Below are 14,323 nucleotides of genomic sequence, written 5' to 3'. Positions count from 1 at the left end.
CTACTGCACTACAGGTATAAGAAAAATAAAATATATAAAAGACTAGAAAGGAAGAAGCCAAAGTTTCCCTATTTGCAGACAACATAATTATCCACATAGAAAGTCTATGAGAACCTGCAAACTATTGGAAATGGAAGTTCAGTAAAGTTGTGAATATAAGATTAATATATAAAATTAATAATGTGACTATTACCCCAGCAACAATCAATCAGAAACTGTAATTTTTAAAAGATGCCATTTACGGGGCACCTGGGTAGCTTAGTCAGTTGAGCATCCAACTCTTGATTTCAAATTTTTTTTTTTATTATTATCATTTATTTATGATAGTCACAGAGAGAGAGAGAGGCAGAGACATAGGCAGAGGGAGAAGCAGGCTCCATGCGCCGGGTGCCCGATGTGGGATTCGATCCCAGGTCTCCAGGATTGCGCCCTGGGCCAAAGGCAGGCGCCGAACTGCTGTGCCACCCAGGGATCCCCCAACTCTTAATTTCAGCTCAGGTCATGATCTCAGGGTCCTGGGATCAAGCCCTGCATCAGGCTTCACTCTCTCTCCTTCTCTCGCTTCCCCTGATCCCCTCAAATAAATAAATAAATCTTTAAAAAAATAAAAAAAATGAAAGATGCTATTTACAATGGCATCGAAAACTATAAGGTACCTGTACGGTTGAAACATTTGCCTATACACATAAGACAAATAAAAGCTACAAGGTATCTAGAACTAACCTCATATGAGATATACAAAAGCTTTTGTAGAGAAAATTAAAATCTTACTAATATACAAGGCAATAAGTAAATAGAAGTATACATTATGTTCATTGTGAATGAAGAATCAGTATCATAAAATATCAATTCTCTCCAAATTAATATAAAATTCAATGTAATTGCTCAACATCACTCAGCATCAGGGAAATACAAATCAAAACCCCAATGAGATACCACCTCACACCAGCTCAGAATGGCTAAAATTAACAAGTCAGGAAACAATGGATGTTGGCAAGGACGCAGAACCATCTTACAATGTTGGTGGGAATGCAAGCTGGTTCAGCTACTCTGGAAAACAGTATAGAGGTTCCTTGAAAAGTTGAAAATAGAGCTACACTATGACCCAGCAATTGCACTATCAGGTGTTTACCCCAAAGAAACAAAATGTAGAGATCTGAAGGGGCACCTGCACCCCAATATTTATAGCAGCAATATCCACAATAGGCAAACTATGTAAAGAGCCCAGATGTCCGTCGACAGATGAATGGATAAAGAAGATGTGGTGTGTGTGTGTGTGTGTGTGTGTATACAGAGAGAATAGAATATGACTCAAGCCATTACAAAAAAAAAATGAAATCTTGCCATCTGCAATGATGTGGATGGAACCAAAAGATATTATGCTAAGTGAAATAAATCAATAGGAGAAAGACAATTATCATATGATCTCATTCATATGGGAATTTAAGAAACAAAACAGAGGATCATAGAGAAAGGGAGGGAAAAATAAAAGATGAAATCAGAAATGGAGACAAACTGTGAGAGACTCTTAGTCATAGGAAACAAACTGAGCGTTGCTGGAGGAGAGGGGGGAGGGGGACGGGGTAACAGGGTGATGGGCTTTAAGGACGGCAGGTGATGTGCTGAGCACTGGGCATTATATGAGACTGATGAATCACTGACCTCTCCCTGTGAAACCAATAATACATCATATGTTAACTAATTGAATTTAAATTAATTAATTTTTATAAAAGAAAAGAGAGCTAGATAGTTGTCTGATTAAAAAAAAATTTCAAGCGGATTCAAAACAGATACTTGTACATCAATGTTCCTTGCAGCTTTATTAGCCAATAGCTTTATTTTATTTTATTTTTTAAAGATTTTATTTATTTATTCATGAGAGACACAGAGAGAGAGAGAGGCAGAGACACAGGCAGAGGTTAGAAGCAGGCTCCATGCAGGGAGCCCGACGTGGGACTCGATCCCGGGTCTCCAGGATCACACCCCATAACGCAATGCTAAACCACTGTACCACCGGGGCTGCCCTAATAGCCAATAGCCAAAAGGTGGAAACACCAGAGTATTCATCCATCAACAGATGAATAAATAAGATATGGAATATACGTACCATGGAATATTACTAAGTGTTCCACAAGAGGAATATGCCATAAAAAGAAATAAAGTTCTGATACATACTACAACATGGATGGATCTTGAAAACATTATGCTAAGTGAAATAAGCCAGACACACACTAAAGGACAAATATTGTGTGATGTACTTATGTGCAGTACCCAGAACAAGCAAATTTATACAGATAGAAAGCAGGACAGAGCCTGGAGGAGGGGGGAGAAATGGGTAATTATTACCTCCTGGGTATAGAGTTTGTCTGGGATGATGAAATTGTTCTGGAAATAGATAGTGGTAATAGTTATACAACACTGTTAATGCAGTTAATGCCACTGAATTGTACACTTAAAAATTGTTAAAATGGTAACTTTTTATTTTTTTAATTTTTATTTTATATTATTTATTTATTTATTCAGAAGAGACAGAGAAAGAGGCAGAGATATAGGAAGATGGAGAAGCAAGCTCTACGCAGCGAGGCCAATGTGGGACTCGATCCCTGGGCTGGGATCATGCCCTGAGCCAAAGGCAGATGTTCAACTGCTGAGCCACCCAGGGTTCCCAAAATGGTAACTTCTTTTAAAAGATTTTTATTTATTTGAGAGAAAGAGCACACGAAAGAGCACGAAAGAGCACGAGCAGGGGGTAGAGGGAGAAGCAGGCTCCCCACTGAGCCAGGAGCGTGACATGGGGCTCCATCCAGGACCCTGGGATCATGACCTGGGCTGAAGGCAGATGCTTAACCAGCTGAGCCACCCAGGTGCCCCTAAAATAGTAATTTTTGTGTCTATTTTACCATAACCAAAAATTAATATTAATAAAAATAAACAAAGAATACATACACATTAAAGACATTGAAAAATGCATCACATTCACCAATAAGATATGCCTTCCCTGTAACTCTGTTGTTGTCCCTCTTGGCTTTTCCCTCAGGCAAACTCCTGCATACTCACAACAAGCCCTCCACTGCATCACTGTGCAGAGTTCAAACCCAACTGCTCCTCAGTAGAGGATAGTAAGTAAACAATGACACACAATGCAGCCATTAGAATCACTGAACTAGATCTCTGCATCATGCTTCAGGATGGCAAATCCTGATTAGTGGAAAAGCAAGTTGATACTGTTAATGTATAATTTTAAAATACAAAACAATATATAGTGCCTATGATATGTGTACAACTGCTAAAAATACAAAGCAAGGGACGCCTGGGTGGCTCAGCAGTTGAGCATCTGCCTACTGCTCCAGACGTGATCCCAGAGTTTCGGGATCGAGTCCCACATCAGGCTCCCTGCATGGAGCCTGCTTCTCCTCCCTCTGACTATGTCTCTGCCTCTCTCTGTGTCTCTCGTGAATAAATAAATAAAATCTTAAAAAAAAAAAAAAGTACAAAGCAAGGGCAGACATGGTTGTGGTTGTTTCTGGAGAGGAGGGGGAGGGAAGAAATGAGAGGGTGGGTTTTAACTCTATCATTAGTATCCTATTCCTTTCTGATGCAAATATTGCAAAATGTTAACATCCGTGTCCCCTGGCAGTGGATTTTCAGGCCATTATTTTCTGTAAGTTTGAAAAATTTCATAATTAGAGATTAGAAAGGGGAAATCTTAGATCTCTGTGAAATCTTACTTAATCTAAGAATTGAGATTAGGGATCCAGATTCGTTCAATTCAAGAAGGCTAGTTTCCCAAACCCCACGGGAGCTGCACTTTTACCAAACACCACACACACCGCTCCCACCCAGGAGGCATTGAGAAGATGGAACTTCAGTGTTTGCCCTGGAGGGGGAGGTTTGCTCAATCACGAAGGCAATGAACATGGGTGGTCTACCAGGATATGAGAACTGAAAAATGAGAAACAGCCCGATAGGAATGCCCTCAACTGTCTGCCACTGAAACCTCCAGACCCCCCAGCAAATACCACACCCTTTCACTCCCGTGACAACCCTAGATGCTCTCAGGGTAACGGCGCTCCTGCAATGCCCTACCCGGCCTGCCCACGTTCCCCTTCTTTCTCCTCTTTTTCTCCTTCTCCTTTATGCCAGGTCCACCCAGCAGCATTTACACATGTTCCCATCTTAAAACACTAAACAACAACAACGAAGCCCCAGTCTCCCCAACCTCATAACCCCTCTAGTGCTCACCTTTTCCCTCCCCTTCATATCCAGACTTCTTCAAAGGCTTCCACTTCTTTACTACCCCTACTAACACCGCTGGAGCAAAGATCGCCAGTGACCTCTGCTCACAGGTCTGAGTCCCAGAGACTCAGGGAGTAGAGGACTTAGAACTTTCCATCTGGTTCCCACGCCTACTGTGTGAATTCTTATTTCCTTGTGCATTTATTTGCTTTGCTTTTGCTTTTATTAAAATAATAATTCCTATAATCATCTACCAGCAGTTTTTAATTTTCCTCTTCCCGAAAGGTTCAGATCCACCTGTGGCCATGGACAGTCCCTCTTTGAGATATGTCACTGTCGTCTCCGTTCTGGCCCCTTCTTCTCGGCAAAGCCCTCTTCTGCCCATGCTTTTAATGATGGCTTCCTCAACGTTCTGTTCCACTTTTTTCACTAGGTACTGTTTCCTTGGGAGGATTTTATCCAGCCCATGATTCCAATTATAGCCAATATGCTGATGACTCCCAGCCCTCCAGGTTTAATTCCGATCCCTTTCCTGAGCTCCAAACCCACAGATCCAACAGCCTCCTCAGACATCTCTACGTGGATGCCTGCAGCCACCCAAATCATCATACTCAAAACCAGAATCATCATTTTCCTCCACCAGACATATTCCTTTCTCTACTCCATACCTTGGCCTACTCAAGCTACAGATACTATAGATGGAACCACCATCTATGCAGTTGCTCAAGCCAGAAACCCATGAATCTTATTCTATTGACTCTGGCCCCTAAAGTTCCCCCAAAATTCACATTTCTTCATCCCTAGGCCACATTCTTCTCTCACCTGGACTGTGCAAACATCTCCTAACTGGCCTCCCAATCATTTGCTACACTTCAGCCAGAGTGAGCCTTCAGAACCAAAATTGGATATGTCATCATTCCACTTAAAATATTTCATTTGGTTTCCTCCCTTATTTCTCAGATCATCCAAACTCCTCAACATGGCTCGAGAGTTTCATGACATGTAAACTGTCCCCTAACATTTGCCCAGCCTCACACCCCACACTCCCTACCCACAATTCTCTCCAGTCACTGTGAAGAGCTATCAATTGCCCCTTGTCTCCAGGCCTTTGGCACTTACCATACCTTTCACCTGGTATGTCTCTTCCCTCTCTCACTCCTCTACACCTGCTAGACCAACTCCTCAGCCTTCAACTGTTAGTTCAAAGGTCACGTTCTCCAGGCAGCCCCCCCTTTACTTAGACTCGGCCGGTTCCTTTATTGTGTGGCCCCCTATGACACGTACTTCAAAGGTTAGATTTTATCCCGCTCGTTGTGGTTGTTTTTTTTTTTTTTTTTTAAATCTTTATTTATTTATGATAGTCACACACACACACACACACACACAGAGAGAGAGAGAGAGAGAGAGAGAGAGAGAGAGAGAGAGAGGCAGAGGGAGAAACAGGCTCCATGCACCGGGAGCCCGACGTGGGACTCGATCCCGTGTCTCCAGGATCGCGCCCTGGGCCAAAGGCAGGGGCCAAACCGCTGCGCCACCCAGGGATCCCTCGTTGTGGTTGTTTATTTAATATCCATCTCCTGAGAGCAGGACTAGGTGTTTCAGTCACCATTTTATCCCCAGTTTCTATACAGTGCTTGGCCTAGGACATATATTCAACAGATAGGAGGAAAATGCAGTCTTTGCCCTCAGTTCTGGTCTACTGAAGCTACGGATAGTAATCAAGAAATAGGGGTACCTGGGTGGCTCAGCTGTTTAAGCATCTGACTCCTGACCTCAACTTAAGTCTTGATCTCAGGGCTTGAGTTTAAGCCCTGCATTGGGCTTCATGTTGGGTATGGAGTCCACTTTTAAAAAATAATAATTAGAATATGATAAAGACGGATGCCTGGGTGGCTCAGTGGTTGAGCGTCTGCCTTCGGCTCAGGTCATGATCCTGGGGTCCTGGGATCGAGTCCCACATCGGGCTCCCTGCAGGGAGCCTGCTTTTCCCTCTGCTTATGTCTGTGCCTCTCTCTGTGTGTCTTATGAATAAATAAATAAATCTCAAGAAAAAAAAAGAATATAATAAAGCAAGTGCTATAACAGATTATATATGTTAAAAGATAATAAATGCCTGTGGGTTGCTATGGTCTGAATGTTTGTGTCCCCCTAAACATCTATGCCCAATGTGATAGTAAAGTCTATGACCTGGAAGAGGGCCCTCACCCGAACATGCTAGCGCCCTGATCTCTGACTTACAGAACTGGAAGGAAAAAAATTTCTGTTTATAGGATTCTCAGTCTGTGGTATTTTGTTCTAGCAGCCCAAACAGACTAGGCCATGGATATATGTGGACGTGGATATGTGTATATGAAATGCTGAAGAAACCTAACTAACCTTCTGGGTAAGGCAAAAGTTCACATGAAATAAATAACATCTGAACTGGGGGATCCCTGGATGGCTCAGTGGTTTAGTGCCTGCCTTCGGCTTAGGGCATGACCCCTGAGTCCCGGGATCAAGACCTACATCGGGCTCCCTGCATGGAGCCTGTTTCTCCCTCTGCCTGTGTCTCTGCCTCTCTCTGTATGTCTCTCATTAATAAATAAATAAAATCTTAAAAAAAAAAAAGAAACAACAACAAAAAAACATCTGAATTGGTTTATCATTCATTCAACAAATAATTTCTGGGCACCTTCTTGGTGCCAGGCACTGTTCCAAGCACCAAGGATACAGCACAAAGTAAGACAGACAAAAAATAAAAGGAAAAAAAAAAAAAGTCCCTGCCTTCCTGGAACTTATTTTAGTCGGGGTAGACCAAGAAAAATATTAAACTCAAACAAATAAGATAATTTCAGGAAACGATACATGCTTTGAAGAATATAAAACACTGCAGATGTTTACCAGGATGGGGGCAGAAGGGTGTGTGTGTTGTGTGTGCCTGCATTAGGGCTCCCTGTGAAGGTGTCACAGGGATATATAACCTGAATGAGGGGTTGGAGCCAAGCACTCAAAAACCTGGGGGAAGACAGCTTTACGCAGAAGGAACAAGGAGACCCACTGATTCAAAGAGCAGAAAGAAGGCCAGTGGGGAAGAAACACAATGAGTATTTATATCTCCAGAATTACAGAGCCAACTACCAACTGGACATCACCACTGGGTATCTATAGTCGTTCTGACCTTCCCATGTCTAACATCAACCTCGTTTCCCCCTATTCCTTTCCATTTTAGCAAATGGCAGTTGCTCAAGCTAAAAAAACCCTGGAGTCATACCCGACTCCACCCCATATCCAATCCATCAACAAATCTCATTGGATCCACCTTCAAAATACATCCAGAATCTGAGGGCTTCCCACCACTCCCCTGCCACCCTCACCTTGCTGAAGTATTTGGATCTTAGCCTTTGTGCCAAAGCAGAATCACTGAAGGTTTTCCAGGAGTGGACAGAGAAGTAATACTTGCTATACTGATATGATGGGAGTCAGCTCACACTAGTTCACAACCGCCAACTGGTAAATTTTCAGGAATGTTGCAAGATGGTTGACAACACATTGATAGCATGAATCTGGCCATGGTAGGAATATTTATACCACAGATATCAACAAATGTTACAAATCAAGGCTCCCCCTCCACTGCTCTATACTGGTGATTAGTGTTCAACATCTACCAGAACACAATTGCATGTGCAAGTCTGTATTACAGAAAGAGAATTCTTGTGTGATCAGGTGTGTGATTCTGGTCTCTATAGGTGTTTACATTTGTGAATACACATTAAAAGCACCTGAAGAACCTTTCCCACCATAAATCTGCCTGCCTGAATTCAGTTAAGGACCACTAGATCAGGAACACCTGTTAAGAGGCTGATGGCAGTAATGCAGGTGAGAGATGAAGGCACCAACCATAGGAAAGAAGAGAGTGGTCAGAGAAATCTAGAGGTAGAATGAATCGGCTTTGTCATTAACTGATTTACTAAATTCCTTTCTTTCACACCATTCCTCGGTTTGTAGTCACAGACTCATTTCTGATTTTTTTTGTTAACATATCTTCCTGTCTAGGGAAGGGTCCACATGTTTGTCCATCACTGTATCCCCAGAGCAGAAGCCCATGCCGACACCAGTACAACCTCACTGACGTTAAACGAAGAAAGGAAGGGTCAGGAATGATGCTCAGCTTTCTAGCTTAGGTGATAAAGAGATGAAACATGGAAGAAAGAATAGGCATGGCTAGGGGTTCTGAGGAGAGGATTTGGGAAATGCAGATGTGAAGTGCCTCGGACTATCCGGGCAGTGGCATCCAGCTACCAATTGGAAAAAGGAGTCTTAAAATTAGAGTTTGGAGTCTGCAAGAGACCTCCTAGAGTATAACCTGCAACCCCGCCCTCTTCCCTTAGAATCTAAATTGTCACTGAGGGATGGTCCATTTCCCTCTCTTGAGACTCACCCGAACCTCGGCCTCCCGTGGCCTCCCATTGAGGTCGCACTTGGATCCATTGCCATAGGTCTGGCTGTGGTAGCGTTTCAGGCGATGCTGCTTGGAGGCCTGGGGAGGACATCAAGAAGGAGGGCAGGGGTGGAAGGAAAGACAGCAAAGAGGAAGAATGGCACTTTGTCCTAATGGCCACCAAGCCCCAAGCAACATGTCAGCTAATTCTGACCCACCCCTTCTTGTCAGGGCGCTTAGTCTACAGCCAGGACCCCGTTCTCTCCCAATCCCAAACACTTGCCACCTTGGCTGTCTCATCGTCCCAGTCGAAGGCAGACTGGTAGTAGCCGAGATAGAGGACTTCACCTTTGATCTCTGAATCTGTAAGAGAAACCACAGTGAAGCACCGTTACTCCCTTCTAAGAGGACAAAGAGGGAAGGGGACTGGGGAGGCAGGTCACCTTCCATGACGTGTTGCTGAGGGCTTAGGGAAAATGTAGGCGTGAGTCACCTTCCATGTGGTACTGCTGGATGTGGCGTCCATAACAGAATTCATAGGTCCACCAGTCCTTGGTCTGACAATAAAAAAAAATGAACAATCAAGGGGATAGAGTGCAGGACGTCTCTGCCTGGAACCTGAATCTCTCCTGGCTCCAAGACACATAGCCTCTCAACTACTTCTCATCCCCTCTGCTTCCACACTCAATTCTCCAGAATCTCAGTGAGGAGGAAGGGCTGCTTTCCTTCTGTGACTGGAAGAAATACCTCCAGAGTATGTTTTCTACCTGTGGTCTTTTCACTCCTTCCTTTGAAAAGACTTTAAAAATCCTTTTTTGCCTTCCACAAAGGTAAGACATCATGGCATCCGCGAAGCACTCGGACGAGGAAAATATAGAGTATTCAAACATTAATTGAACTTCTACAACATTCAGTGGGCTGTTCCAGCCAGTGGGGATACAGCTGTGAACAAGATAAATGCTCTGACCTCATGTACCCACATTCCAGGCCAAAAATAAATAAGCTGGCGATTCAGCCGGTAAGATGACTTTGGATCGTGAAAACTGCTACGATGAAAGTAAAATAGGACACTGGGCCGAGAGTGACAGAGGCAGGGGTGACTTTACGGGGAGGGCTTCTCTCCTGCCCACAGTGACCCCTTCAGGCACCTCAATCTTGGCTTAGCCATGACTCGGAGCTCTTCTATCCTAACCCTCCTCTTCATTCAGCAAAGTGTCATCAGTGGTTGCCGGTCCTTTGCTTCTTTCCTGCCTGTACAATGTCTACTCCTCCAATCGCCTTAACTCCCACAGGTCCTCTCGACCCTCTTCGCTCAGGGGCACTCTGGTTCCCACACGGATAGCTAGCTCCCGGGCCCGCATTCCGTTCTCCCCAACCCCTCTCACCTTCAGCAGGCAAGGAGCATCCTTCATTGGGCTCAACAACTCGGGGATGCCAGGCCCTCGGTAGGCAGGTGCCTCCTCCTCCCCTTCGCGCTGGAAGTGAATAGCTCCGGCCGGCAGGCGACACTCGTAGCGCTGCTTGTACTTGGAGGAGACGATCACCACGTCGGAAGCCTGGCTCTGGGAAAGGAGGAGGTCGGGGGGCAGGGAGGCAGAGAGAGGCGGGGTCAGCGACAACCAGGGGACCTCCGTCCGGACCGGGGAAAAGCCCAGCCACGTCAGAACGCGCCCCAGGTCCTGCGGCGGTGCGGGGCCGAGCGCCGAGCGCTCCCGCTTCTCCGCGGCGCAGTCTGGGTGCCGATCAGGAGCCGAGGCGGACAGCGGGAGCCCCCACCGCTCCCAGGCCCGGCCCCGGGGCGAGCGGTCTCAGGCAACGACCCTCCGCCGTCATCGTGACCCCCACTACCCCGCCCGGCTGCTCTTGGGCGCCCGCGGCGGACCGCACGGCGGCCCTTCTCGCTCTCCCTCTCCCCTTTCCCTTGTTCCACGCCTCCTCACCTGGCCTCCCATGACAGGCAGCGGTAGGATCTCGATCCCATAGCGCATCTCGCTCAGCTCCTCTAGGTTCAGGCTGCCGACACCGCCCGTCAGACTTGCGGGTAACAGGAGCCCCAGAAGCAGCAGCCCCAACAGACCGGACAGCAGCGACTCCGCCGCCATCTTTCGTTCACCTTCCTACCCGGCGCCGCTCCTTCCGCCCTAAACCTGGCAGCGGCCTCACCCCGCCCATGGCCGCCTGGAGCTCTCATTGGCTGCGCGGCCTGTCCCTCCCGCCAGGCCTGTTCCCATTTGCTAGCGTGGCCTCGGAGCCCACGGGGAGGTGGACCCCGACAGTGAGCAAGGCCACTCGCTGCTCGTGATTGGCCAGGAGCCCAACCAATTATCGACGGCGGCAGACCGCCTCCCACCCTCCCGCGTTGCCAGGGAGGCGCGGTCTAGTGCGCTGGCTCCCTGGAGTCCTCTTTCTGTTTTCGCCCAGCTGTCGTGTGCAGGTCTTTATCTCTCCCGCTCTCTCTCTTTTTTTTAGTCGTTTCTTGCCTGGTAGCCTGCCCCCGCCAGGTGGAGGATTGAGGCCGATGGGTGAGTGCATGCAATTCCCATGAAAGTTACTGAATACTTGTTGCAAAAACAATTATTATGTAAAAGCATTCTCCTTTCATGTATACATAAAACTTTAGGGCAATCTAGGAATGCGTGTCAAAACCTTTCTACACGATGATCCCATAGTTGTCCTCCAATGAAATGATCCTAAAGAAATAACGGAGGCTTCCAGCTAAAGCCTAGGGGTGGGGCTGGGGGGGGGGGGGCAAATGCCCGCACTATCCTCCAGGCCCCGAAAGGGAAAGGAGACAACAGCAGCAATATTTTAGAAGTTAGAAAACAAATGAAGGAATGGTAACTCCTAAACAAAGATCAACGAGAGCATGATTATACTTTTGGAAAAACTCCTCTGGGGAATATGACCAGTCCAAAAGAGAAGTCCCAGAGATTCATTAGGGTTGTGTTAATCAAAAAGTTGAAGGAATTCTACAATTAAGCTCCTGGCCTACATGTCCCAGCCCTCACATAGTTTTTCCAATCAGCTTTTTAATGTCCTCTAAAGTATAAGTAGGCAGCCAAGGATTATTAGACATTTAAGGAAATCCCTTAGTGTACAAGAAAGAAACCAAAACAGACAAGAAGGGGACGGGGAGAAGCAATTTGGAAAAAGCAGAAATTACAAGGGAAAATAAAATAAAAAACAAACCCCCAGAATCTATCATTACTATCCTCAGAGAGATAATATATTATCATAATACAACAACAGGAAGCTATTTAGAAGGTAACTACTATTTTAAAAAAGATTTATTTATTCATGAGAGAGAGAGGCAGAGACACAGGCAGAGGGAGAAGCAGGCTCCCTGTGGGGAGCCCAATGGGGACTCATCCCAGGACCCCAGGATCACTCCCTGAGCCAAAGGGAGATGCTCAACCACTGAGCAACCCAGGCATCCCTAGAAAGGAAGTGCTATTGAGAAAACAACAAGAACAACAACAACAAAACTCTTGAAAATCAAAACCATGATTGCAGAAATAAAAATTCAACAGAAAGACTAGAACTTCCAGCCTCCCTCTAGCTGCCATCCTGCATCCCCGAGTGTGTGCACCTAATCCCAACCCGGTTCCCTTGCACGGTCCCATTTCCCCTCCAGCAAGATGAAAGACACTATCATGAAACCGGAGAAACTCACCAGACTGCAAGCACTTGTGCACATTGGTGGCAAAGGAACTGCTCACAGGAAGAAGGTGGTTCAGGGCACCTGGGTGGCTCAGTGGTTAAGTGTCTGCCTTCGGCCCAGGGAGTGATCCTGGAGACCCAGATCGAGTCCCATGTCGGGCTCCCTGCGTGGAGCCTGCTTCTCCCTCTGCCTGTGTCTCTGCCTCTCTCTGTGTCTCTCATGAATAAATAAATACAGTCTTTAAAAAATAATAAATTCTTTTAAAAAGAAAGAAGGTTCATAGAACAGCTATAGCAGATGATAAAAAACTTCAGTTCTCTTTAAAGAAGTTAGGAATAAACAGTATCTCTGGTATTGAAGAAGTGAATATGTTCACCAGCCAAGAAACAGTGATCCACTTTAACAACTCAGGCATCACTGGCAGGGAACACGTTCACCACCTCAGGCCACGCGGAGACAAAGCAGCTGGCAGAAATGCTACCCAGGATCTTAAACCAGCTTGGTGCAACAGTCTGACTAGTTTAAGAAGACTGGCTGAAGCTCTGGCCACACAATCTGTGGATGCAACAGCACCTCTTGCTACTGGAGAGGATGATGATGATGAAGTTCCAGATCTTGTGGAGAATTTTGATGATGCTTCCGAGAATGAAGTAAACTGAATTGAGTCAACTTATGAAGAAGATAAAACTTGAAGAAGTTACTGGGAGCTGCTATTTTATATTATGGCTGCTTTTAAAAATTTTGTTCATGGATCTGATCAAATCTACATCTCTAATATTTTCAAGCCCAAGCCCCTTGGACCCTGCAGCTCTTTTCAGTTTTTGCTTATACACAATTCATTCTTTGCAGCTAATTAAGCAGAAGAAGCCTGGGAATAAAGTTTGAAACAAGGTTAATAAAGTTCTTTGCCTAGGGAAATAAAAAAAAGAAAGAAAGACTGGAGAATAAAATTGAAAATCAAATTTGCTCTACTTAAGGAGAAAATCAATAAAAATTAGAGGACCAGTCCAGAAGATTGAATATCTGAATGATGAGAGCTATAGAAAGAGAACAAAGAATCAGAAGGGAAGAAACAATTAAAGCAATTATTCAAAAGTATTCCCCTGAAATGAACAATTGAGACTTAATTATAAAGGCACGCTATCCAGCAAAACAGATCAGACCCGCACCAAGACACGTCATTATAGAATTTCAGAACACTGGACACAGAGAAATAATTCTAAAAGCTTCCAGAGAGAAAGAACAAGTTGCATATCAGGATCAAAAATCAGAACAGGGGCACCTGGGTGGCTCAGTCGGTTAAGCATCTGACTTCAGCTCAGGTCATGATCTCAGGGTCCTGGGATCTAGCCTCACATTGGGCTCTGCCCTTGGCAGGGAGTTTACTTGTCCCTCTGCCCGCCTCCCCACCAACTTGCGCGCGTGCTCGCTCTCTCTCTCTCTCTCAAACAAATAAAATATTTAAAAAAAATTTTTTTTATTATTTATTCATGATAGAGAGAGAGAGAGAAGCAGAGACACAGGCAGAGGGAGAAGCAGGCTCCATGCACCGGGAGCCCGACGTGGGACTCAATCCCGGGTCTCCAGGATCGCGCCCTGGGCCAAAGGCAGGCGCCAAACCCCTGCGCCACCCAGGGATCCCAAATAAAATATTTTTTAAAAAAATCAGCACAGCATTAGACTTACCACACTGGAAGGTAGAAGACAATGAAAAAATGCACTGAAGACTTCATATATTGTAATTGTCTAACACAGATTATAAAATAATTATGCAGGCAGCCTGGGTGGCTCAGCAGTTGAGCATCTGCCTTCAGCCCGGGTTGTGATCCTGGAGACCCAGGATCGAGTTCCACATCAGGCTCCCTGTAGGGAGCCTGCTTCTCCCTCTGCCTGTGTCTCTGCCTCTGTGTGTGTGTCTCTCCTGAATAAATAAATAAAATCTTTAAAAAATAAAATTAGTTTCTAGAAATGAAAAAAATAACATTTTATTTTTTAAAGATTATTTATTT

The 14,323-nt window shown here is 45.3% G+C and overlaps 1 protein-coding gene across 8 annotated transcripts in view; it reads right to left on the bottom strand.

The window, feature by feature from the left end:
* OS9 (OS9 endoplasmic reticulum lectin) overlaps positions 1-10,833 on the bottom strand; it is a 31,164-nt gene extending 20,331 nt beyond the window's left edge. For 3 of the 8 annotated variants that reach the window (XM_026001826.2, XM_026001830.2, XM_026001831.2), the window contains exons 1-5: positions 10,594-10,824; positions 10,039-10,215; positions 9,147-9,210; positions 8,940-9,016; positions 8,654-8,752 (exon numbers count right to left, since the gene is read on the bottom strand). In XM_026001826.2, the coding sequence (XP_025857611.1) occupies positions 8,654-8,752; positions 8,940-9,016; positions 9,147-9,210; positions 10,039-10,215; positions 10,594-10,755 (579 nt within the window). In that variant the 5' untranslated portion in view covers positions 10,756-10,824. Of the gene's footprint in view, positions 1-8,653; positions 8,753-8,936; positions 9,017-9,146; positions 9,211-10,038; positions 10,216-10,593 lie in introns of all 8 variants that reach the window. The other 5 variants (XM_026001825.2, XM_072742734.1, XM_026001828.2 and 2 more) reach the window with 4 other exon arrangements.
* Positions 10,834-14,323: the final 3,490 nt, after the last annotated feature.

This window comes from Vulpes vulpes, chromosome 16 (genome assembly GCF_048418805.1).
Source record: "Vulpes vulpes isolate BD-2025 chromosome 16, VulVul3, whole genome shotgun sequence".
In the NCBI taxonomy this organism is placed as follows: Eukaryota; Metazoa; Chordata; class Mammalia; order Carnivora; family Canidae; genus Vulpes; species Vulpes vulpes.
This window is presented reverse-complemented; position numbering and strand designations above follow the sequence as displayed.